Source organism: Syzygium oleosum, unplaced genomic scaffold, assembly GCF_021117445.2.
Source record: "Syzygium oleosum isolate NSW1041296 unplaced genomic scaffold, Sole_v2.1 Sole_v2.04, whole genome shotgun sequence".
Lineage (NCBI taxonomy): Eukaryota > Viridiplantae > Streptophyta > Magnoliopsida > Myrtales > Myrtaceae > Syzygium > Syzygium oleosum.
Genome location: NW_026607488.1, coordinates 8,490,435 through 8,517,576, shown reverse-complemented (window position 1 = coordinate 8,517,576; position 27,142 = coordinate 8,490,435). Strand labels below are relative to the sequence as shown.

At 44.0% G+C, this 27,142-nt stretch overlaps 2 protein-coding genes across 3 annotated transcripts; one reads left to right on the top strand and one right to left on the bottom strand.

The window, feature by feature from the left end:
- On the bottom strand, positions 1-912 carry LOC130137871 (uncharacterized). Its single transcript, XM_056310370.1, has one exon. It carries the CDS (start codon positions 910-912, stop codon positions 1-3), a length of 912 nt encoding a protein of 303 aa, XP_056166345.1.
- Positions 913-10,676: 9,764 nt separating this feature from the next.
- Positions 10,677-13,801, top strand: LOC115679491 ((-)-germacrene D synthase-like). Of its 2 annotated transcripts, XM_030603088.2 has the most exons (7): positions 10,677-10,859; positions 11,283-11,562; positions 11,903-12,278; positions 12,494-12,712; positions 12,826-12,964; positions 13,132-13,383; positions 13,490-13,801. In XM_030603088.2, the coding sequence occupies exons 1-7, from the start codon at positions 10,719-10,721 to the stop codon at positions 13,784-13,786; spliced, it is 1,704 nt and encodes a 567-aa protein (XP_030458948.1). In that variant the 5' UTR covers positions 10,677-10,718; the 3' UTR covers positions 13,787-13,801. The 2 variants fall into 2 exon arrangements, with proteins under 2 accessions (XP_030458948.1, XP_056166783.1); XM_056310808.1 differs by lacking the exon at positions 12,494-12,712.
- Positions 13,802-27,142: the final 13,341 nt, after the last annotated feature.

Below are 27,142 nucleotides of genomic sequence, written 5' to 3'. Positions count from 1 at the left end.
CTATTGTATATTGGAGTTAATATTGGGAGAGATGGGCTGAACATCTTCCATAACCGCATTTTGCCTTTGGTGCTCAGGAGTTTCAGGGATATTCTCTTCAATTTCTTCTACCATAGATTCCTTCTTGTAGAAAACTTTCCAAAAGGGACTGTGCCCTGTAGTTTCAGCTTTCAGCCAGCTTCCAAAACAACTTCCCAACTCTATCGTAAATTTTCCTTCATCGTAGGGAATGTCTTTGCAGTAATTAGCATAGTGTCTAATCTTCCCACACGAGTAACAAACGAAAGGCAGCCTTTCGTATTTAAAATCAAGCCAGACCTTCCTGTTTTGGTGTCTCATCAATTGTCCAACTCTTAGTTCAGTATCCATGTCCATTTTGACTCTCACTTTCCCAATTCTTTGAGCTGCAGGGCCTCGAGCATCTATTTTCACTTCTAGTACCTTCCCCATCAAGCTAGCAATTTTCTTTACCATACCTTCAGAATTCCATTCAAGAGGGAGTCCAAAAATTCTGACCCAAAAGGCACAGGTCTTGAACTCATAACAATGGAGAGGAGTATCTGGTTCCCAGGGTTTCAAGAGCAGTAAATGATTAGAAAAAGACCAAGGACCTCCTTCCAGCACTCGATTCTTTTCTCCTTCATTACGAAATGCAAAACTGAACTTGCCATTTCCGAGGGGTTTGACCTCTACATACTCATTCCTCCAAGCCTTCTTTATAGCTGTTTGGAGTGCTTGGAAATTTACGCTAGGGTGTTGGAAAAGTTGCCCGATAAGAGAGACCCGACATTCCATGATTTTTTCCTCTGAAAGTTCCTCATCTAGAATATTCATATCATTTTCGTACATTAACTTACCCAGTTTATTGTAGAGATGTGCCAAACGCTCAGCAGCACCTTCTTCCTCATCCATCATCAATGTTGTTTAGTAGCTCGAAACCCTATTGAAAATGGGACACAAAGCCTGGATGCATTCACTGGTAGTAGAGGTCAACAGGTCCAGAAAGCCAAAAAATCGCAGAAGGAGCCAAGAAATTTGTGGAGGGCAACATGGGTGCGAGACAAAGCTGAGAGAATGGGAATGGATTAGTGGGCAGGTGTCAAAGGTCGGGGACAAAGCGGAGAACCCAAGAGCCGAAGACACGCAGATGCTTCAATGGTTGTGGGATAGGGGAGAAGCTGTAGAAGAGAACTACGAGTTGAAACACAGATGCAAAGTGAACACTGGGAAACTTAACGAATTGAGTAGAGAAAGCAGGAAATCGGGCTAAATCATGGTGGAAGGTTGGGGCTTTTGGTAGGGTTTGGGTTAGGGTTTAAGGTATAGGAAGCCATAGCTACACAAAGCGGTAGAGAGGAGCTACACAGAGCGGTCGAGAGGAGCGGCGGACATTCCAAAGTTTAACCTTGTAACAAGAATTTAAGATGTCGAATTAGCAAAAGTGAATTAGGATTATGAAATTTTGGACAATTTTCCGAAAAAGACAAGGGCAAAGCAAGGTACGTGTGAAAGGAGAACAGTACCGTGCATCAATCATGCATAGGTCTACCCTTTGAAGCACCGAAATACTTATTAGATTATAAAATTATCCGATGAGACATATGACATTATCGAATTGGATTTGATAGATCAGAAAATCTAGATTAGGTATCAGATTATTAAATGGTCGGTAAATAGGCAAGTGAATCGTAGAAATAGAGCTTTTGTACTTTCTACTGTCCGTGAAGATCCCATATCAAACTCGAAATGGAACTTAAAAAAGCCAAACACTAATCCAAATAACTTGCTAGACCATATGTGTTATCAGCATGAAAAGAGATACAATAAAATTTATATTAGTACATCAGGCAACATTTGAGGATTTGGTATATCAGTGGATCATTTCGATGGAATCGCGTGTTAAATTTGATGACAAAAAATATTCCGTATAGGATGTGGAACTCCTGTGATAATGTCCATTGAGGTAGCTAAAAGGATTCTTTCTGTTTTCTCCTTTCAATGTATATTTTTCTTGCCGACGACAATTTATTTCCCTTTAAATAAAAATTGCATCCTATTAACTTGTATAGGATCATTTGCTAAGTTATCCAAATAGATTTGATTATTCAAAGAGATTGTAATCTATCGTGTAATGAATAACCTAATATTCTTTAATCTAAAGTGTCAAATGTATAATAAACATTCACAAAAAACAATATTAGTGCTATAGGATAGTAAAATAAAATATAAGTGTCAATTACTAAATTTTATTATCTTTTACCAACTTTTGTTTACCTATCTTAATAATGTCATAATTTACCAACTCTTCTATGAAAGTACTAATTCTATTTTATGTGATTTATCAACCTTTACCGACTCATGTTAGACCTAGAAAAGGCTTGAAGCATAATCTTCAGAAACATTGCAATCGGAGATGGTAGAGATGACGAGACACCACGTTTGCTGGATGGCGTTGGTAAATTAAGAAGTATGGTGGAATTAAGTGTCACACCCCGGACCCCACCGAGCCCGCGACACCCCTCCATGGTCATATTTCGAATGCGACGTCCCAGGACTCGTCGCCGACCCACACGAACAAACAAAAGAGCAGAACAAGCGGAAGCAAATTGAACTCTCCATACGATCGTACAATTAAACGGGTAGTAAGGAGACAACAAAATCACATCAACACAACATTTTTTTGAACACATCGTCAAATACAAATGCATAATTACAAGCCTTACAAGAGGCCACTATACCAGAACCACGCACCACAAAAGAATCGGTGGTTGGTTAGCTTAGCTTCTTTACAAAAAGAAGTACTCAAAAGACGAGGTAACTATGCCTATCACAAGTCTCCACGGTACCATGGCGGCGTCTCCGGATCCACTGGTCCACATCCATGGGTATCCCAAAACGCTCTGGTGGATTGCTCATGGTCGGGGTCGAGGGTCTGAAATGGTTATACAATAACCATGAGAACGAGTCTCAATAAGCAAACACCCTAAACCCCACCTAGGCTAACGCGTACCTCCAGACAAGAGTAAACACCAAGCACACTCAATCACACGCAATAACGTTTAAAGGCACTTAGCCTTACCTCGGCATATGTATTCAACCCTGCACGTTAGTCGAATCACGACAACATAACCAACTTCTCAATGCACATGCACTCCAAGATACAACCAATTTCCTACACATGCATCCATAATAACATCCCAACCTATTTCAATCTCAATCTCTACACATGCTCACATCTTTCAACTTCTGACACACACATGTATCCACTTTGATCAATATCGACCCGCTTGACACGCCTCAGGCCCACCTCATCGTACGACTCGCATAACACGAATCAAGTCTACGGCACGACTCGCGTAAAGACGCATCAAGTCAACGGTCCTCCGGTTTATCCGGGCATTGTCTCGCATAAGACGCCTCAAGACAAATCCAATTCCTCGCGTAAACACGCCTCAAGGATTATAGGATCAAACGTACATCCTCATTCAATTTCATGCCTTTCCCCGCGTCAACATGCCTCAGGGCCTATCGATCATACGCGATACACATCTCATTCCCTTCACACAACATCCACATGCCCTAATCACACACAAACATGCTCAATTCCAAATCAACCACGACCCAACCAATCCATTCATAAGGGCAACAATGAAGTTCAACCATATCACTCAATTATTCCAACACCTTTCAATCCACAATTCAAGTTATACACTCAATGGCATAAATCCACACATCCCAATATTCAACTCAGCCATCAAGCATCACCACAATCAACTCAGCCACAAGAAACAAAGGAAAACCGAATACACAAATTCGGAGCAATTCTGGGCCAGTGCACAGTTCTAGGATTCCTTTTAAAATAAATAGTAATTCAACTCCAAAAATTATGAATTTTGGATATGTCCTAGAAAACATCCTGATGAAAATTTTTTATGGAGAACTCAAAACCCAGTTCTTCCTAGAACCACCTATTTTTGTCATCCAAAGTTGGACGTAAAATATTTCATTCGGATAGGCCATCCGACTTTCAAAATGCATTTCAAACAGTAACCAAATCTCCTTATAAAGCTTTAAAATTTTTATATGTTATAGCTACAAATGTCCCCAACAAGTTTTGTGAGGGAAGCATTATGAAATATGGTCTGGAAAAATTTATAAAAATTCGAACAGACCCGAAGATCAAAGGAACAGTATTTCCGGTAGACTTATTTCAGTCTAAAGATGGACTTCCGAATGGCCTCAAATGACTTCCAAAAATTCCAAAATTAAATTATGTTATGCTCCAAGATGTTTTGAACAACTTTAACAAAGACTACTCCTTAAATTCGGCTCACACAAGTCACAGAAAAAATAGGAAAATATAGCGACACAGGAGCAACCTTACTGGAAATCAACCAACAAGCACCACCAAGCAAACCAAGCACAACCAGCAACTAAACCAACTATCCACAGCCTTTAAACCATCCCTAACATGTCTATTAGTCACCTCTTAGCCTAGTCAGGGGTTAGGAAGCCACTTACTAGGGAAAAATCTAAGCAAATCCAAGCTAAGCAAGTAGCAACGGCTTTGGCAGATCAGCAACGATGGTGGTTCTAGCGAAGGCGGGCTGAGATGGTGGCCGGCTGAGGCGGAGCAAGCAACTGCTCACCCAAGGGGGAGGAGGAGAAGCCGGCCGATAGAGATGAGGGAGAGAGAGAACAAGAGGAGAATGAATGCGAGAGAGAGAGAGAGAGAGAGAGAGAGAGAGAGAGAGAGAGAGAGAGAGAGAGAGAATGAATCAGATTTTCTCTAATAATCCCACTAAAAACCCCATCACCCACCCCACTCATACATCCAAAGGCTCAAAATCTACCCTCTTCCCCAAGCCAAGATCCAAGGGTTCCTAATTTTTCTCACATGAATATCCCCAAAATTACAAATGGCAACCAAAATAAATAAGCAAGATGTAGAGGGGCATACTTGTCCAAGAATTTTGGCCAAAGGAGGGAAAGTTCAAAAGTCCAAATTGCCCTTCAATCTTTCAAATGAATTCAAATAATCCCAGTGGTAAAACGGTCATTTTCCACTCCCGGTCCAAATTCCAAATTTTCGACAAATCCAATAAACCTTAAGGTTGGCCACGCTTATGTGGCGTCGTCCAAATAAATTAGTAATGACACTTCAAGAAATTCGACATCCAAGTTCGGATTCAAATGACGGCCAATTTCGCTCAAATGCGATTTTAGTATATCTCTGACAAACGGGCGGCTTTTTAGGGTTTACGCATATCGACCTATGACATTCTGAAATCTGACCCACTTGGAATTTATGAAATGAGTAGTTATGGACGTGCTTGTAGTTAGATCTCGCCCAGAATTGATCACTTTGGGAATACTAATCGTTAGGGAAAGGCTAATTAGGGATTTAAATTCGCGCGACCAAAGAACTCGATCGTGAACCGACTTTCGACCATGAAAATTGTCGAGGTGACATTTTGAGCCAATATAGGCCGGTCCAAGGATAGCTAGGGATCAGTTCGCCATTGTCATATTAGTGGATCGCGGGTGATTCCGCTTGACCACGAAATGAATTGACGAATGACCCCAAACCTATACCAAACGATCGTGCCCATCGGATCTAGTGATCGATCCTCGCGATTAAGTGACAACCGAGGTCGTCACGACCCGAGTAAACTTGAACGTGACTTGATTTAGTATCGGCCACGGGTCAATAATGCGAATTTCCCTAAAAGCTACCCGTTAGTACGAGATATGTGCAAGTTGCGTTATTCAGAACTTAGGCATTAATTAGAGACCAAGTTGGGCATTGAAAATTTAGAAAGTCGCGACAGATCATTTGGATGATGTCGTCATTTGCTCGGGTAGCCTCGAATTTGTCCGAATCCTTCAGAAAAATCGAATTTTGGCGAGAAATGAAAAACGACCATTTTACCCCTGGAAATTTGTTAAGGCCAATGTAATTTGGGAAGGGCATTTTGGCAATTTCGCCCTAGCCTTAGAATTAGAGATTTTTGGACAATTTTGCCCTTGGACTTTTTGAGAAATTCCCAAATTGCCCTTGGATATTTTGGAAAAGATTCGATCCGGGCCGTCGATCTCAGAATAAGAATGAATCTCAGCCGTCGATTTGATATATGAGAAAAGGGCAAGATGGTCATTTGGGCTTGGTCAAGACACCAATTATTGGTGTCCTTCAATTGAAGCCAATTTCCTCTCTCTCTCCTCACCCTCTCACTCTCTCGGCTCAATCTCTCTCTCCCCTCTCCCGACCGAACCAGCCTCCCCTCACCGTGCCCTTGGCCGTTCGGCCTAGCCAGCTGCCGTCGCCGCCCGCCCGTTCAGCCGGAGCAGCCGTGTCGTAGCAGTTGCTGCTCACCGTGGCCACACGCCACCACCACCGCCCCCACCGTCTCTCTCTCCCTTATTCCGCCTCACCGAACACCACCAGCCCCCCCTTTCAGTCCTGTTCAGCCGTGGGAAGCCAGCAGACCGCCGCTCGCCGTACGCCGCCCGCCGGAGCCGCTCGCCACCGCCGCTTGCCACCGCTTGCCCGCCGGTCTGCTGTCCCCATTTCACTCTAGCCGACCCAGTCTAGAGTTTGTGTAAGTTGCGCCCTAAACTCTATTTAGGATTTCGGGTATCGACGGACGAATTATAGTTGAATCGGGTTAATTAGGGGCCGTTTAGGGGTTATTAGGGGCTGTTTAGGGATTAATTGAGCGGACTGATTTAGGGGCTGGTATTGACTGATTTTAGATGGTGAAATGATGATGTTTCGGGGCTGAGATGATGTGGAATTGGGTGCTGGAAATTGGGCTCGCATTGACGAGCGTATGGTTCGATTTCGGGGGAAATCGGTATCGGTTTGGTGCGTTGATTTATGGCTGAATTGTGGTGATGATTCGGGCTAAAAATGGATGAGGAAATGTTGAATTTTGTGCCTATGTAGTGGCTGTGTTTGTGGGCCCGTTAGTGGCCTTGTATGCTTGTTGTACCGTGACTGGATTGATTGAAATGTGCTTCGTTATGTGCATGCTTGGGCCGAATTGAAATTGACTGTCAATTGGCCGTGTTGGGTGTTTATTGAGCTTGAGAAATGCGTGGTTTGATGCGTGCACGGGCCAAGTGTGATTGGCCAATATGTTGGCATGTGGGTGTTAAATGTGTGAACGAGTGAGAAAGCGAGTGCGGTGCGGTATGTGTGATAACGGAAATCCCTGAGGCGGTATCATTACGTGGAGAATTGATCCGTCCTGAGGCGGTACGACTACGCGGGACGATGCCCGGTATTACCGGAGGACGGCCAACCTGAGGCGGTACCATTACGCGGGTTGTGTCGTAGGTGGTGGGTGTTGAGCTTGAGGCGGTACCTTTACGCGGGCAAGATACACGGCCTGAGGCGGTACCTTTACGCGGGCAAGATACACGGCCTGAGGCGGTACCATTACGCTGGCCCTGAAGTGTTGTTATGAGTTAGTCGCAGTGAACCTGAAGCGGTACTACTACGCGGGTCACTGGCAAGTTGAGTATGAGTTAGTCGCAGTGAACTTGAGGCGGTACTATTACGCGGGTCACTGGCGAGTCGAGTGTGAGATGGTCGCAGTGAACCTGAAGCGGTACCATTATACGGGTCACTGGCAAGTTGTGTGGAAATAATGTGATGAGGCAGGAATGAGTACGTGGAATGTAATTATAACGTGCATGTGATTGGAAATTATACTACTGTGGCTAACGTGCAGGTTGCACGCAGGGAAGGCCCAAGTAAGTATAAATTGTGTGCCTGCGATGTGATGGCTGAGTGTGATTGTGATTATGATTGTCTGGAGGTACGTGATAGCCTAGGTGGGGTTTAGGGTGTGTGCTTACTGAGATGTATTCTCATGGTTGTTTCAACCAACAATTTCAGAAACCCCGGCCTGAGCAATGAATCTCCCACCGCTGCCACTTGAGCGTTTTGGAGTACCGATGTACACCGACCACAACGTTGTAGAGTTCCCGATAGACGATAATATGACCTGGATTAGGCATACTACAGTAGTTTGGGTAGACGTAGGGTTACCCCTTTGGCAGGCCCATACCTATACCGCTTGGTTCTTTCGGGACGGGGTAGATGAGTTTGGCCCAGTCCGTGGATTTGATGTCCCCTTTGATGGAGTTGGGGATTGGGACCCATCGGCCATACCTCCTCCCCTCCCGATTGCGAGATGACGAGTTTAGAGACTAGCCTGGCTCAGTCCGGACTTCAGCCTGCGCCTGCAGCACCTGAGCCCTCTGGAGCCGAGCATGAACCGGAACCGGAAGAATCCCAGGCGGGGTATGATCCGATGGACGTGGATCTCGAAGTAATACCCGAGGAGGAACTAGAAGACGAAGACCCTGAGGACGAACCTGAGGAGGCACCGGAAGAAGAGCCTGAGGATGAACCGGAGCTCGCACCCGAGTACGAGCCAGAGTATGAACCAGAGAACGTTTCTTGGTACGATCCCGAGTTTGTGCCAGAGGACGAGTCAGATGAGGAGCCAGTAGAAGAGGAGCGAGTTGAGGTTCCAGCGGAGTCGGGTGATATAAGCAACCCGATCGAGATCGAGATCGAGGTCGAGCCGGAGTCCTCAGAGGAGCAGACAGTTCAGGGGGATTCAGATTCAGATGATGAGGAATCAGACTCGGAGTGGACACCAAGCAGAGGGCGTAGGGGTTAGAGTAGGGGTTGGGTATAGGATTTTGAAGGGTGCCATTTTTGGAGATAGGGTATACTAGTCTGCTGATCCTTTTTTACGTCAGTGGATTATAGTGTAGAAGTTCGGTGTGCTTGTATATACATCGTGGTATGTAAATTGTGGATATTGTATAAGTTTGAATCGATAATGGATGTGCTTAACCTCCCCTTTTCACCCCAGTTATTATTGTCCGGGTATTAGTGGCTTTCGCTGATTGATCTAAATCTCTGATATGATGAATTGGGCCGGCGATTTTCTGGGACGTCGCGATATTCGACCAGGCAAGGATGTTGCGTGCTCGATGGGGTTCGGGGCGTGACAGGGCGTGACACGACCTGCGGTTACTCGACTCATGGTTGAGTTCTTAGGTCCACGTACATTTCCCTAGGTAGCCATTTCCTAAAGGTTAGTATCCCGAGAATGATCAGTTTCAGGCGAGATTTAACTACAAATGCATTGAAGAATATACACATTTCATTTATCCTAAAAGTGGATCGAAATTCAAAATGTCACATTAAGTCCCTAGTAAAATAAAAGGAAAAATCTATTAGAAATTTTAAATTATATTTACTGTGACATATTTATATCAAACTTTTTTTGACATCAAAACCTAGACTTATACATATGTAACATTTTTATTACAGATTTTTCTTTTGGGATTCCAACAATCGAAAATTTATATCCGTGTAATACGCGTAGCAAAAGAAGAAGAATTTAACAAGAAAAAGCACATTAAAAGTCCATATCTGTCCCCAGTCATGTGACAGGTCAGTAGAACACTCGAGACTGCTACTAGTGTAGTGGATGATCAAAGTCCATATCTATCCCCAGTCATGTGACATCTTTTGGATTTTCCTTGCCAATCAGACCTCCAAATTAAACGAAAAAAACGTGTTTCGAGACAATAAACGTTTTTGCCTTGTCTGTTCCTTATTCTAGCTACCTGTCCAACATACTATGCTATAGCCTATAAACACCCATAATTAATAATGTCATAATTTACCAACTCTTCTATGAAAGTACTAATTCTATTTTTATGTGATTTATCAACCTTTGCCGACTCATGTTAGACCTAGAAAAAGCTTGAAGCATAATCTTCAGAAACATCGCAATCGGAGATGGAAGAGATGACGAGACACCACGTTTGCTGGATGGGGTTGGTAAATTAAGAAGTATGGTGGAATTAAGTCCCTAGTAAAATGTAACGACCTGGTCCGACGAGGGCGGAGAGTGGTCGCCGGGGTTTAAGGACCTGGACAAGGAGCGGCTCCTGGCAGGCTTCTAGGATGGCAAGGGGGGCATCTCTCTGTCCCACATCGCTTAGGGGGGGAGTCCTGGGGTTGCTTATAAGGCCTGGGTGGCCTATCCTGTGTAACGCGTTTTAAAGCCGTGAGGGTCAGTGGGCCCAAAGCGGACAATATTACACAGTGTAGACTCGGGGTGTTACATAAAATAAAAGGAAAAATCTATTAGAAATTTTAAATTATATTTACTGTGACACATTTATACCAAACTTTTTTTTTACATCAAAACCTAAACTTATACATATGTAACATTTTTATTACAGATTTTTCTTTTGTGATACCAAAAATCGAAAATTTATATCCGTGTAATACGCCTAGCAAAAGAAGAAGAATTTAACAAGAAAAAGCACATTAAAAGTCCATATCTGTCCCCAGTCATGTGACAGGTCAGTAGAACACTTGAGACTGCTACTAGTGTAGTGGATGATCAAAGTCCATATCTGTCCCCAGTCATGTGACATCTTTTGGATTTTCCTTGCCAATCAGACCTCCAAATTAAACGAAAAAAACGTGTTCTGAGACAATAAACGTTTTTGCCTTGTCTGTTCCTTATCCTAGCTACCTGTCCAACATACTATGCTATAGCCTATAAACACCCATAAATAAGGTTTCGACACTTACAGAAAAGCCTCAACCCTCTAGCGTTCTTCATCCATATTTGCTCAGTCACCTAAATCGAGAAAACAGCGAAAAAGAGATGTCTCTTCCCATTTTAGCCATCCCACCTTCTTCTCCTGCTCAAGAAACAAGCCGTGTCGCTGAACGCCGTTCAGCCAATTTCCATCCCGGCATATGGGGGGATTATTTTCTCAAATATGCTTCTGACTCCAACTCGATGGTTGCATATTAAGTTGTTCTTTGTCTTCGATTATATTTGGAAAACTTTACGATCGTTGTGTTTTCTGAAAACTAAGGGCATAGAACATAATAAATCTCGAATGATTGGGCACCATCCCACAACATTTGCTAAAGAAAAAGAATTGAAGCACCACTTGATTTGAAACTTCATGCATGTGTTGGTCCTTACATGATTCAAAATATTTATGTGAACCTTGTGGCATGCACATATGGCTTAACAAGTGTAGAAAGGATTTCTCCATTATTAATAAAACTAGTCATGATGGAATAATTTTACAATAATTTCAATTCATATTAAATATCGTGATCAATCGGGTCATAGGCAACCTAATATATTTCTTGCATTCTTACAATTTACTTCCTCTAATTATTTTTCCAACATTCAATTTTATATATATTGTAGAGTTTTCCCGCCAAAGCAAAGGGTCGAATCGAGAGATTGAAAGGAGAAGTGAGGAAGATGTTGACAGATGCCACGGATAAGCCTTCGCAAAAGTTGAACTTGATCGATCAAATCCAACGCTTAGGAATTGCCTACCATTTTGAAATTGAGATAAATCAACAGCTTGAACAAATTCACAAAAGCTATTTCGAATTGCACGACAATGATAACAATGACGACCTACACACGGTCGCTCTTCTCTTTCGATTGTTGCGACAACAAAGTTACACAATTTCATGTGGTATGTAATGTTCTAATTCTCATTGATCGATTCGTTGGCAAATTTATATTGCAGATACTAGTTGATAGTCCATTTGATTGATTAGAACACATAATATCACTAACATGTTTAGTTCACTCCTATTTTGATTTGTTTTTTTGGTCAACTTTTTCTCTATACAATTCTCATATCCCGAGTTCTTCAAATTTTCTTGGTTTGAAAGGTGAATAGTCCTTTCTTCTAATTCCTTGGTTTAGTAAGTCATTTTTTCCAATCATTTCAAATTGATCTAGATGTTGAACATGAATTTTTCATGGTATCTCATGACAGCATCTTTCCCCACTTTTGTTTGGCCATTCAGAAATCTTTAACAAGTTCAGGGATCGTGAAGGGAATTTCAGCGAATCACTCATTGCCGACGTGCAGGGACTACTTAGTCTATTTGAAGCTTGCCATCTGAGGTTTCATGGCGATGATATTTTGAATGATGCACTTGCTTTTACTATAACTCATCTCGAAACAATTGATAAAGGAAAAGCAAGCCCTAAGCTCAAAAAACAAGTGAGTCATGCCCTAAACCAACCAATTTACAACGGAATACCAAGGTTAGAGGCGAGGCGTTACATTCCACTCTACCAAGATGAGCCTTTGCATAATGAAGTCCTGCTATCCTTGGCTAAACTCGATTTCAACTTATTGCAAGAGCAACACCAGAAGGAACTCGGCAACCTTACAAGGTTAGCTTCATAATAGCACGTTTGAAGTAGCTAGATATTATGAGAAAACCAAATCATCGTGGATTGATTCGTGCAATTTCGATTTATCCTGAACTAAAAATCATTTGTGAAAGTGACAAGGAGTGTTAATCTCTTTGGCTCATTAGGGTAAGATACTTTCTATAATTCTCTCAATGATGTGTTTGCCTTAAATAGGATTTGTTGTTATACTATAGGTGGTGGAAGGATTTAGATGTAGAAAGGAAGTTCCCATTTGCTAGAGATAGGATTGTGGAGATGTATCTCTGGATGTCAGGAGTTTATTTCGAGCCAGAGTATGAAGGCGCTAGGGAAATACTAACCAAAGTGGCTAGCATGGTTTCAATTATCGATGACATCTATGATGTCTATGGCACATTGGAAGAACTAAAACTCTTCACGGAAGTAATTGAAAGGTACAGTTCACACTCAAATGCTTTTCTCAGTTTACCAATCCTAAACTTACTTATTCTAATTTGATCAATTGGTAAATAGAGTCAAGCGTGATATTTTCTGAACTTGAACTCAGGTGGGACGTCGATGCCAAAGATGGATTGCCAGAGTACATGCAGGCGTGTTACAAGACAGTTTTTGATTTGTATGATGAAATTGGCTATGAGATGACCAGAAAAGGACGACCATACCGGCTGTTCTTTGCAAAAGAAGCGGTAAGCCATTCGAGGTTCTATCAATCAAACGCAATTTTTACTCCGTCCACCGGCAACAAAATATCGGGTTTTTGGATAAGAACGAGAGACACTAATATATTTAAGTCCACTAAACACTTTAAAGTTCAAATATTGACATAGCTTTATGTTTGAGTATCAATCCTTAGATGAAAAACCTAGTAAGAGCATACTTCACCGAAGCCAAATGGTTCCACCAAAACCACGTACCGACGATGGAGGAGTACATGCCCATTGCATTACAATCGGCTGCTGTTGAATTGCTACTAGTGACTTTGTTGCTGGGAATGGGAGATTTCGTAACAAAAGATGCTTTTGACTGGGTGTTATACGTCGATCCCAAGATGGTGAAGGCTGTGAAATTAGTTGTTCGGCTCTTGGATGACATTGCTGGACACAAGGTATATAAAAGCTATACCAGCGAACAACGTTAATTTATCGAAATTTTGTCCAATAGATTTTATCAATAGGAGAAAAAAATAATTTCCACGAGATATTTGTTTACAGTTTGAGCAAGAGAGAGGTCATGTGGCATCTTCAGTGGAGTGTTTCATGAAACAGTACGGAGTTACTGAGGAAGAGGCTAAGGAGGAACTCCGTAAACAGGTGGCCGATGCGTGGAAGGATATTAACGAGGAGCTGCACTGTCCGACCATCATCCCCAGGCCACTCCTCGTGCGAATTCACAATTTTGCACGAACCATGCATGTGGTGTATAAAGATGAGATAGATCTCTACACTCATGGTGTAACCGAGTTTAAAAAGCATGTGACTTCTCTGTACGTCAATCCATTGCCGATGTGAAGGTTTGGAAGAACAAGTTTAAGTACCAAACCGTCGTAGATTGCATTAGACAGCCTTCGAGTCCAATGCTCTGCGTACAATTCGAATTGTGTGTCGACACTAGATCATTGCTCTTCTCTGGCCTGAGAGCCCCCTTTTTTCTGTGGATTTCGAATGAAATAAAATAAGGAGACTGTAAAATAATGTGACATTGGAATATATTAATGTTCTATGCACTCAGTGGTTCAGTTTCTTGATCAATATCAAACATATTTTTGTTGATATATGCTTATGAAAGTCTTAGCACACTCCAAGTTTCACATTTTCAGATAAATTACTTTATTTATCAGTTGTATATACCTGATCTTGCGATTATTCAATCACTATATCCTTGTGATATAAACTTTAACCTACTTTGCATAGTCCTGATCGTATTATACTTTATCCATATCATCTTCTGTCACGCCCCGCACCCTATGGCGCGCCACATCCCTCGCAAAGGTCGATTCTGAATGCGACGTCCTAGGGCGCGTCGCCGACCCAACGCCTAACACAGAGATTAAAGCACATGCGGAAGTATTAAAACACCCGTACAAAATAATAACACATGACCAAGGACAGCCGCAACAATCAACCACATGAACAAATATACACTTGCATTAATATTGGGAACCATATACAATATTTATATACAGCCTGATCATCAAAAACCAAAAACGGGTCAATGGCCACTACTAACAAAAAGGAGTAAGTGGCCCGGGCAGTCAGGGTTACTAAAGCTAGAAGGGGCTCTGGTCAAAAAGGTACTGGCCCTCTTTATCTGGGATTAAGCCTAAACCTACGGAACCCAGTCCGAGTTGGATCCCGATGACTCGGAAGAGCTGTCAGACATCTCAACCTTCGAGTCTAGGGAATCCTGCTCGGACTCGGCCCCAGCTGACTCCTCCTCGAAATCCATTGGCTCGGCCTCGTCATCCGACTCCATGTCCTGCTCCATGGGCTCAGGCTCCTCATCCTCCGAATCCATCGGCTCTGGGTCTGGACCCCCATCCTCCGGCGCACGATCGGGGCTCGCCAACTCTCCATCGGGACACTGAGGGTCTACATCCCCCGCATCGGTGAGCGGAACCTCAAAAGATCGGAGAGGCCCGTAGGTCTCCTCATGGTCCCTGATACGCCACGCTATTTATCTATGGACCTGGTCAACATCTTCGCCCGCATCCACCCGAACTGTAGAAAGGTATCTAACCTAAAAATCCCCGTTCCTTGCGGGGTACACCGACTCCTCCCGATCTATCCGATAAGGAATCCCAAAACGAATAGGTACTGCAGACATCTCAAGGCCGGGGGTCTGAAAAATTAGTTTTCAACAACAGTGAGAATAAATCTCAGCGAGTAGGTTCCCTAAACCTAAACTAGGCTAACATGCACCTCCTGACGAGTACTAAACATCACACAGATCAAAACATAATTGACTCAGGCCCTCGGGCCTGAATCCAAAATTTACTTGACCCTGCAGGTTAGGCATTTGATATATAATCGCAATAATGCCACATAATTCAATCACGGCACATATATGCATATCACTTAGTCACGACGCATGTCATGCATATGCTCGTGCTCACACTCATGCTTATGCCTCATCGATGCATTGTCGCACACTTGCACTCTTGCACACTTGCCATTTATCAATTCTCCTCCGACCCGCGTTAAACGCATCAGGTCCGACCCGCGTAAAACGCATCAGGTCCATCACTTCGAGATCGATCTCTAGCCCGCGTAAAATGCATCAGGCTCATGGCACAACACCCGCGTAAAACGCATCAGGTTTGGCCATCTTCCGATAGTCCGGGCATCGTCCCGCGTAACACGCCGCAGGACGGGTTCAATACCCCACGTAAAACGCCTCAGGGCTTTATGTGATCACTCATTCACAAACACTAATTATTATCTGAACCCCGCGTAAAACGCATCAGGGCATTTTAGGTGATCACATACTTATGTCATTCGTGCAAACTCGTATATGCACATGCCATGCCAATGCTCGAGATGTACACCCATGGCCATAACGTTCACACTTGGGCATTCAAGAAATTCACAATGAGCATTCAATTGCACATCACCACTTGATCAATTCACAACGCAATATGCTCAACGTACACCACACATATTCAGTTTAATGAATCGTTATGCCCAATCAGTCAATCGATTCAAATCAGCCATGGCACAAACTTGGCACATAATTTATGCATATAAATCACACAACCGGATCAACATGAATTCGCGCACTCGAGGCCCGCCAAGCTACTCCCTTCTTAGTCACACTAGGCACATGACACAGCATCACAAAACCAATCACAATCAAGGACAATTCAGCCATTCAGTCCGTCAATCCAATATTCCCGGTAATTACACCTTTAAACCCCAAATCGATCGCGCCTTGTCCGATTCAACCCCGGTCTAGACAGCCACCAAACAGATCGCTCTAGGCCACTAAATATCCTCAAAAGACTCCATTTGGCTCCCCAATACATCACCCAAATCAGCCACCTCGAGGACCACACTAGGCGCGCACTACAATCCACAATTGAACCCGAACTTGCTCCAAACTTGGGCCGATTCAACCCAATATGTCTAGCCATCACACAACCCAATCTAAGCCTCTAAACCTCAATTAAATTATCACCCTAAGCCACGAAATCAGCCACCATAACAGCCCCTAACAATCTCCACAATTTAACCTCTAAAATACCCTATTTAACCCCTAAAACCTATCTAGAAATGTAAATTAGCCTAATTAGGGTTTAGGGTTGTACTCACTTGGATTCCTAAGCTTTAAACAAGGCTGAACACGAGGCGAGGGCGGCCAAACAGCGGCGGGGCAAGCGGCGGCGACGGGCGGCCTTCACAGCGGCGGCACCGGCGGCAACGGCTTGCGGACGGCGTCCACGGTGGGGGCTGCTCACGTGGCCGAGAGGGGGAAGGAAGAGAGGCAGAGAGAGACGGCTGAATGGCGGTGGCGAGGCGAAGTGAACGGCGGCACACGGCGGTGGCGGCACCGGCACCGGCGAGCGGCGGCGGCGAGAGGCCGGGAGGGGAAGAGCTCGCGGGAGAGGGGAGAGATGAGAGGGAGAGTGACCGGCTGGCTTGGGGAGGGGGAAATGAATGAGGAGAGAGAGAGGCTAGAGAGATATACACATTGCTAGTGGGGTGGTTGAGCTACTTAGGCACAAAAGACCAAATTGCCCCTAATCCAAGGGCTAGGATTAAATCTAGAATAAACATCTAAGGGCAATATGGACCAATATTTTCAGCATTATTGGGCTGAGATACAACAATATATTCCCCAATTAACCCCAAAATTCGGAACACCACATTTAGGCCTAGGGGCAAAACGGTAATTTTCCGGTCCCGAGTCAAATTTCCGATTTTCGGCTCTACTGATCCCAAATATGAGTGACCACATAAAAATGACGTCGTCCTTGCAAAATAGTCGCGTACGCCCACGAAACTCGACACCTAAGTTCGGACTCAATTCCACAATCGTTTAAGCTCAATTTGCAGTTTTAGTGTCTCTCACTAACGGGCGGCTGTTTAGGGGTTACGCGTATCGACCTAGGGCTACTCGAGTCATGATGGTCCCGATTTCCCAGAGAACACCAGGATTTATCGCTAGTTCCAGGGGTCGCGGTCGTCCGGAATAAGTTCGGGATCGTTCGCCGAGCGTACTCTCGGTCGTGCGGAATCACCCGCTATCCGATCGTACGTCGTCGGTCAAACCAAATCCGTCACTACCCTTGGACCGGCCCATGTCGGCACAAAATATTCCATCGTCGCTTCTCTGAATCGGACTCGATTCACGGTCGAGTTCTTGGGTCCACGTACCGTTTTTCCTAGTTAGCCTTTCCCTATGGGTTAGTATCCCAAGAATGATCAGTTATGGGCGAGACTTACTAAAATGAAATGAGAAATATATCAATTTCATTGATCGCGACAGTGAGTCGAATTTCGGGACGTTACATCTTCAGTGTAACTAAACAATCATGTCTTATCTCAAAAAAGTATATCCCTATTATATCATATCTTATACAGGAAGGTTACCTAATCCTACTTTTTGTTCTACATAAATGGAGCAATCTAAGCTCGACGTAACCTAGAGAGTTTGATGAAAAATATAGTTGAAAAGTGAATATATAATTAGGCTCTATTTGTTTCATGAAAAATGAGTGATTTAGAAAATATTATCCTATAAGTGATCGCTTGTTTACTTGAAATAAGTAATCAATGATAACAATTTATGTCTAAATATTTTATGGACAATGGGAATATTTTTCATTCATTAATTAATTTTTGTAAGATATACAAGTGATTATTTTTAAGAAAATATTTTTCAAATTATTCATTTTTTATGAAACAAACGGAGCCTTAGAAATTGATGAAAAATGTGCTTGATCGAAAAGCAAGTTTGATCGAAAAGCAACTTGCTTGATCTAAGCCTTAGCATTCGGGTTTTCATGATATCTGAATCAAACCGAACCGTATGGGATGTGTGCATGTTTTGACCGGAATCATGACCTGAACCAAATATGACCCAAACTAAAAACACGGTTTGGTTCGGTTTCCTCTCTCTTGTTTTGCGCTTGTCGCGACCGACCTCCGAGCTCCCCTTTTTGAACATGTAAAAGGAAAGGGGGGGTCGCCTGGTACGTGCTAAGTCTAGGTGCGGGACTTCAGTCGGGCTCTCCCAAGCCCATACCATATCGCGACTTAGGGTTTAAGTATTTAACATGCAAATGGTTTATACCGAGGAGTCGCCACTAATCGATTTGGGGTGGGTCGATTAGAAATCCAAATAAGGTGATGGGAGAATCACCCTATTCTTACGAATATTCCTACGAACCAGAAATTAACTGAATTCGGGGACTTGGTTACACTAGTTGGATAACTAATGCCCTTTCGGTACCTTTTTACCCTGTTCATTTTTGAAAACATTTGTCAGGCAATTTGGATTGATTTTTAGGACCTTTCTCCTAACATGTAAGGTGATCAAACGAGTGCATAATCAGAAACGATTAGCAGTCAGGAACACAACAATTCATGCAGCCTAAGGTTCTAACCTTAACTAAGTCAGATGACATTTAAAACACAACTCATGCGATTGTATTAAAAACATGCATAATAATACAACGGTAATAAAAATAACATGCAAAATATTACCGCGCAATCTCAGGCTTGTCTAATTTAAACAAGACAAAAATATGCATAATAATACTACAATAAATTAAACATTTAGAATATATCACACCAATTTAAAAAAAATTTTAAAAATAAAAATAAAATAAATAAATACGGAAGAAAAAGAAGAAAAAGAGAAAAAAAATTAAATTTTTTTTAATTTTTTAAATTTTTTTTTAAAAAACTAAAAATAATATAATATAATAATAACCGGGTCGGGTCGGTCAGGTCCGACCCGGGTCAACGGACCTGACCCAGGGCGTTGACCCGGGTTGGGTCAGTTGATCCAGATCGGGTCGGAACCAACCCGGGTCAACGGATCCGACCCGGGGTGTTAACCCGGGTCGGGTCGGTTGATCCGGGTCGGGTCAACCCCGCGTGCACAAACACGCGGGGACGTCGGCGGAGCCGAAATTGGCCTTCCGCCGGCCGACCCAGACCGGCGCCGGCCCCGAATCCGGCCTCTGGTACCGTCCCCGAGCTTCCTCTGCCGTCCACTTACCGTCCGACGTCCAGCGGCCAAAAAACAAATCAGCCTCTTTGAGGCATTTCATCAAACAGGTGGGCGGCGTTGCAAAAAATAGGGAACTCCGACCTGCTTCGGGACTCCGGCTCACTCAGGCGGCTACAGATCGATCCCGACGGCGACTAAGGACCGGGAGGAAGGTCGGTATGGGCCGGGATTCGCGCCTAACGGCCAGCACGAATCCCGGCCGATCGGTGCACAAAAACAGAGTAAAAACAGGGCCGGGACTGCTCACCGGTCGGCGGTGCGTCTGGGAGGTTTCTGGCTGGTCGGCGGGCACCGGCGAGACGACTGGCCTTCTCCTCACGGCCGGTATGCTCTCGGTCTGTTCTTCCTCTCTCAATCCCTCTCTCTCTCTGTTTCTCTCTCTGTTACTCAAAATGGCCGACCCGGCCTCTCTCTCTCTCTCTGGCTAATATAGCCGGCGACGACGCGTCTCACCTGCTCACGCACGCTGACGACGGCCTGCACCGGCCTACGCTGCCCGGCGACTTTCGTGGCCATTTGCAGGTCAGTGCAGAGGGGGGGCCTGTCTGTGGAGTGTGCAAAGAGACGGGGAAGAGAGGAAAAAGGGGAGAGAGATGGTCCGGGTTTTCAGGGGGGACGGGATTGGCCATTAATGCCAGTCCCGTCGGCGTGCTTCGTCGGCCATCGTCTGGCCTGATGGGGACAGCGCGGAGGCGCTCAGCCATTCACGCTCTGCGGCTGGCTGCAGGGGTGAACAGGGGAGGCGACCGGGACGGCGACGGGGGAGAAGGAAGGAGGAGAGGAGCTGGGCCGGGCTAGGCCCAACCACGCGGGGGGGAGGAAGAGAAAAAAAGAAAAGGGGCTAGGCCACGCGGGGAAAAGAAAAAGAAAAGGGAAAGGGCCAGGGACCCGTGCGGGGAAAAAAAAGAAAAGGAAAAAGGGCCGGGTCGGCCCGGCCCCGACCCGGCCGGACTCGTTTTTTTTTTTTGAATTTTTTTTAAGTTCTAATAGAACCTATTAATGCAAATGTACCTAATTTCTATATGCAATGCACTTAAAATGAAATATTTTTTTGTTTTAGGAATTAAAGAAAATTAACTCCTAAACTTTGTGTAATTAATTTTGGGCAAATTAAAATAGGTGTCAACAGCTGCCCCTCTTTGAAGGTGAGCTCGCAGAGTTTGAGCTCGCAGAGGTTACGTTCAAAGATAAAATGACACCTAAATTTAGCCCATGCATGCTCAATGAATGCTATTTTTGGCGAGACTGGAGTCCCATTTTTATGATGCGATAAGATGATGCGTGCTAAAGCAAATAAAAACATACCTGGGGCTACTTAGCTTGCCGAAGGGTAGAGTAATTCCAGATAGTTGATATTGTGTGTCGAGGACCCGAACCTATCTTCGGTCGCCTTGACGGGGAAATCGCTTGCCTAGGACCTGAACCTATCTTCGGTCGCCTTGACTGGATTTCGCTTGTCTAGGACTCGAACCTTTCTTCGGTCGCCTTGACTGGGAAAATCGCTTGCCTAGGACTCGAACCTATCTTCGGTCGCCTTGACTGGATTTCGTTTGTCTAGGACCCGAACCTTTCTTCGGTCGCCTTGACTGGGGAAATCGCTTGCATAGGACTCGAACCTATCTTCGGTCGCCTTGACTGGATTTCATTTGTCTCGGACCCGAACCTACCTTCTGTTGTCGTGACTGGGGAAATCGTTTGCACAGGACTCGAACCTATCTTCGGTCGCCTTGACTGTATTTCATTGGTCTAGGACCCGAACCTTTCTTCGGTCACCTTGACTGGGGGAAATCGCTTGCACAAGACCCGAACCTATCTTCGGTCGCCTTGACTGGATTTCGTTTGTCTAGGACCCGAACCTTTCTTCGGTCGCCTTGACTGGGGAAATCGCTTGCCTAGGACCCGAACCTACCTTCGGTCGCCTTGACTGACTGGATTTTGCTTCGTCTAGGACCCGAACCTTTCTTCGGTCACGTTGACTGACTGGATTTTGCTTTGCCAAAGTACCTGGGGGTCCTCGCCCGAGGATTTGATGGTTTGCCTGGTGGGTCCTCGCCAGCAGGTCTTGAAAAGGCTCAAACGATGAACACCTGGGAGTCTTCACCCGAGGATTTGTTGGTTTGCCTGGTGGGTCCTCGCCAGCAGGTCTTGAAAAGGCTCAAACGATGAGCACCTGGGGGTCCTCGCCCGAGGATTTGATGGTTTGCCTGGTAGGTCCTCGCCAGCAGGTCTTGAAAAGACTCAAATAATGAGCACCTGGGGATCCTCGCCCGCGGATTTGTTGTGAACAGAGGGGGTCAGTCCTATGCTCCATAACAATCGTAGGTACATGGTGAACAGAGGGGTCAGTCCAATGTTCAGTTGGTCAACAGAGGGGTCAATCCAATGTTCAAAGGGTACCATAACAATCGTAGGTACATGGATTTTTGGAACCGGGCATGGGTAGAATATACTTACCTGGGCACGTTCCTGCCTCTTAAGGGCGTGTCTTCTGTCAGACGAGTTTTTGTTTGTGCAAAGACATACGCATTCATTGGAGAAATGGACAACTAAGGCTATTCTGGAATGTCGTAAGAAATATCTTGACCAGCTAGCCAAGATGCTTTTCTTTTTCAAGGGAACACCCTGTTTACCTTCTGGGTAGTTTGAAAAGAAATCTGATGAAATACCTGGAATTTCTTACCCGGAGGTTTAATGCATATCTGCTGAATACCCGACCTTTTTCGGGGCATCTCCTTTGGGATGATAATGAGGGCCTCTCCAGCGCCTGAATTTTCATGTTCTATCACTGGGGATCAAAACTCTGAGCTGTCAAAGATGATTAGCGCAAATATGCATGCATTCATCAAGGATAGACAAGCTAGGCTATTCCAGAATATGTATTTGAAAGTGCATGTATGATGATTTTGCCATGTTCGCATCACCAAACATCCACCGAGGGTAATTATCAATTGAGACAATTTTCGCTCGCAAGGTGGACTTCTCGAGATGCTGAACGAGGGACTTTCAGTCAGAAAGGACTTTCCACTCACTCTCATTGAAAAGGGTTGTTTGTCCCATCCATTAATGCGGGAACGTCGAAAACACCCAGTCTGACCGCTATCATATCAACAAGGGTCTAAGTTTTCTCGCAAGCGGTACGACGCTGCCAATCTGAAAGGTCTTCTTCAGGGTCGTAATGCTGGCTTGGTCAATGGCTTAACAAAGGTGACTGTCCAAGTCAAGGCCATGAAAGAAAATATTCTGCAATTATCTCCAGGTTTACAAGTCAAGAACTCTGCAAAACGAGATAAAAATAATCTTGCTCGCACTTCCTCGAGCGTTGTTTATAAACATTTGAAATTCCACGTTAATTCAAGTGCCCTAATCAGAAGAGACTTCATGAGGGATGTAACGTGGGTTTGGTTTACAGGTTGAGGAACAAAATGATCGTTGAGCTCAAAAATTTGTGTGAGGGTGAGAATTGGTGATCATCTTGGCATTATCACCGGTCTTTTCTTCACCGTCAGGATCCTTCTGGCAAACTCGCTAGGTAATCCTGTGTTTTAGCTTCTTTGACAACTTTTTCTTGAGGAGCTTATGCGTCAAGCATTTTCCTGGATATCATTCGATCTCTGTCCCAGTTGCTTTCTCAAGAATAAGTTCGTCTATCATGTGGCAGATCTTTGCCAAGACAGAGTTCCTAGAGTAGGAATCTGTATCAAAGAAGAACTCAAGTTTAAACCCTTTGGGGTCGTCTATTCTACACCACTTAATATCTTTGAGATATTTGAGAGTGTCTTCATCATGCTAAGAGATCTCCTCAGCTAAAACTTCATTGTTTTTCATAGCAGTTACCCAGAAATTAGGGACTCCTTTCTCTTCATCTTTTTCATCATTTTTCTTCTTCTCCTTTTTCTTTCTTTGATTTTTTTTATTCATGGGCATTGGCCTTACTTTTACCAGGCACACTGCTTTTTCATGCCCCTAGTTTTCAGCATTTTTTGCTGTTCTTCTGGTGTTGTCAAGACTAGCCTAAATAAAGTTGAACAGAACAATGTTATTAGTCTCTTGGAGTCTTCTTCTTGATTCGGTACTTTGGACCCCGACGCTCAAACTGTGGTGACTTTTGCCTTGCCCCGGTGTGGGGGATGATCACCAACTGGGTTCGTACGAAATGAAATCGCCGGCTCAATTGGGCTAGCAAGGGATGTAAGTGTATGGGATAGAAGAAGAACTGCTCTTCATCATCCTAGGGCACTTAAATTATCGCGAGAGTTCATCTGCAATAAAAACACTCAAAGATTAGTGCAAATGAGAGCAAGAAAATTTCTATTCATCTTTTCACCTTATGCGAGCTGTTGAGGCTGATGATCATAGAAAATTTTAGATATTACAAACTCCTTATCCTTCTTGTCTTGCTCAGTTCATAGGTGAAATCATCACTGTTATCAATGATATGTTGGCATTTTGGGCAGGCTTTAGTTTGCTGCTCCTCTCTTGACAAAGCCCTCTTAGCCTCGACCGTCCGGCCATCGATGGTGTGCTTGTCTTGGAGGACCCTGTCGAGGACCACCGGATCATAAAAACGACGAGGTCGAAGCCACGGGGGTGATGACCGGAAGAGAAGGACGCTCTTCTTGCTTCCTCTGAATTTGAATCCTTCCTGTGATGCTGATTTACTTCAAGCTGCCCCAATGTGGGGTGGTTCTTGACAGGGGTGATTTAGAAGGAACCTCCAAGTGTATGGGCTCAAATGGCTAAGCAAAGGATAAATGGTAGTGTATGGGGCAGGGAAATGAACTGCCTCTCGTCATTTTGGCTACCGTACCTTATGCGAGAAATCCCTTTACCTTGTAGAAATGAAACCTATTCGCTCATCTTGCAAGGGTTTGGTACGTGAGAATGTGTATAGGCTAAGGACTGCCTCTCATCATCCTGACACACCTCGTTCAATACATCAGAGCAGTTTGACACCATTCGTCGAATTGTCAAGATTTTCACAAGGAATTGGTGAATTAAACAAGTAAAATTACCATGCGAAATTCTTCCAAAAGACATGTGATGTATTTGGAGGAAGGTTAAGCATTCATTTGCTTTAACATGTTTCCTCTTTCTTTTGATTCTTTCAACTCTTAAAAAAAAGTTTTAAGGGAAAGAAATACTTACCTGTGCTGTAATAGTGAGGCAAACCTGTAAGGTAATAAGGAAGACCTTGTTAATGAACGGTTCTTTGAAAAACAGGAATTGGGAACGATATAACATTACCCTTCGTGATTCCTTTCATTTGAGATTAGATTGACAGCTCCTTGAGTTCTTTCGAATGTCGATAATTCCCTTCTAGCAAAAACAGGAGCTTATGTTAGAAATGAGATGATTGAGAGTAAGTTGAGAACGATACAAATTACCCTTCTTCCATTTTGCCTTCAAAGCTAGCAGAGTCTTTTCTCCTCTTTACTTTGTTCAGTCTTCTCTGTCTCAGTCTGCTCCTCCATACTCTTGGTCTTGAAGCTCGAATGAAATCCTCTATAATTAGGGGTGCTCTCAAATAGAAGGTTCTATTGTCAGCGCATGCTGTGTCAATGCGGTTCCAGCATGTTGAGGAGTTTCTCGTGGATGCTCCGATTCCTGACTGCACAGGCATGTGCAATTGCTTGCATGGGAAATTTCGCAGCAAAGCTAATCTTTGCTTTAAAGGTCTTTGACGGATGTGGGTGTGATTGCCATTGAGACTTCCGTGGTTGTCAGGATCGGCCTTGACGTCATTTTGTCATGTGCGAAGTCCTTTCCAGCTGCTTGCACCATGAGTGTTCTTTATTCAATTTTATCCTATGTAAAAGGAAAAGATATGTCATTTCTATGCTAAAGTGGATGAAATTTAGGAACGAAATACACCCTTTTTGATGGACTGGGGGATTGCATGCCCCCTAGTCTACTCTTCCAATTAAGCGCTTATTCGTCATGTTCCATTCGAGAGGTCCCAACATTGGTGCTCTACCCGGCTCGCTAGCACGTCAGAGTCTAACATGTTCCCCATTTCATTATCTGCAAAAGAAAAGGGATGGAATGTCATTTCCAAAATTTGTTAAGGAATAAGACATACCGTTTTCTTTCAAAAGGGGTAATCTTTTCTTGATCTGCCCCTGACTTTTGTACGAGATGATGTTTCGCTCATCATGGAATCAAGGAATGCTCAGCATTCTCTTTGACTCTCTGGGGCTGATGTCATCCACCGGTAGTAATGAGATTTGCCCCATGTTTCATTTGAATATTGGATGATCTTCGCTTGGACTGCCCCAATCAGATGAGTTGGTCCGCTAGCATCATCAGGATCTGATGTGCTCTTCAGTTTGTGTCATTTTCAAGTGTCCCCTTTGTAATAATAAATCAAAAAGGAGTATGCTCTGAGACACGAAGTGAGCGAGTTAGAAAAACAAACAGGGCTATGAGCATGCATGCTTTTCCATTACCATTCTTTTTTTGCCCTTTTGAAAAATGATAAAACGTTTGTTTTATTTTCAAAAGCTTATAAACGAGGAAGCATGAGGAAGTCCGGGCCTCAGAACACCTTCCTTTACATAGCTGGATATCATCAACGGGCCGGTTTGGTATACTACCTCATGCCCTCAAAACATTGTTTATTTACAATACAAGGATTTACAACCTCAAAAAAGGGAGAGTTCAAAAAGACATTTCTTCCAGCAGAAATGACAACAAAAAACAAAACACAAGGATAGCCCATTTTCTAGGGATTCATGCGGAAGAGAGAAGTTCTACTCAAGTGGGCTTGCACTCATTCCCTTCATCGGTCTGGAATGAGAAAGTCTTGGTGTCCAGCAGGTTTTGAATTCGGTGCTAGAGTATAGCACCCATTAGTTGAATGCCCGACCTCGCCCATGTGATAATCACACTTTTCAGACAGATTGTAGTTTGAAAAGCTCTTAGGATTAGGTCGCTTTGGTTCAGTGGAGAGCAGTCCCTTCTTCCGGAGTATTGCCAGCATCTGAGACGGAGGTCCTGGGAGGGGAGTGAACTGTCTCCGATCGTTTCGCTTTTGTGATGGAGGAATACTGGGTTTGTATTGTTCATGTCGCATGAACTTTGGGCATAGGGTGCTCAATTTCTTAGGATCAGGGGACTCGTGGACATTATCAGCTATGACATCTTTACCTTTATGGTTGACACTGGAGGGCTCCATTTGAATCATCACCCCTGATCTTGGATAGCAAAATGGAGTCATGGTGAGTTGGTCTAAGCGGACTGACAAATGTTCCACTTGTTTCGAGAGTTGTTGAAGCAAAGCGAAGACTTGCTTCATTTCGATCTCCATGTCCGCCACACGAGTTGTCATATCTTTTTCAGCCATTTCTACTTGGCGGGTTGGTATAATTCATAATTACCTGTTAAAAGAATGGCAACGAATGAGTATAAAATCTCATAAATGATCAGTCCATGACTTAGTTTAGTATTGCATCTGTCTATCACGCATTTTTTTATTTGCAAAAAATATCAGAAGCAAAAAAAAGTTTTTATTTATATATTCATTACAAACGGAGTCCCCGGGGTTTGAACCCCGGTCGCCTCGGACCACCTTCACTCCCGGGTACCACCAGGCCGAAGCGCTGGTAGTGTTCCGGGATGCGTTTTTTTTT

What these genes read in the sequence shown, in the direction of transcription:
- LOC130137871 (XM_056310370.1), bottom strand. Translation starts at nt 912, where the DNA reads ATGGATGAGGAAGAAGGTGCTGCTGAGCGTTTGGCACATCTCTACAAT.
- LOC115679491 (XM_030603088.2), top strand. Translation starts at nt 10,719, where the DNA reads ATGTCTCTTCCCATTTTAGCCATCCCACCTTCTTCTCCTGCTCAAGAA. An exon ending in AAGTTACACAATTTCATGTG is followed by an intron (nt 11,563 to 11,902) that starts GTATGTAATGTT and finishes TTGGCCATTCAG; the next exon opens with AAATCTTTAACAAGTTCAGG. An exon ending in GAACTCGGCAACCTTACAAG is followed by an intron (nt 12,279 to 12,493) that starts GTTAGCTTCATA and finishes GTTATACTATAG; the next exon opens with GTGGTGGAAGGATTTAGATG.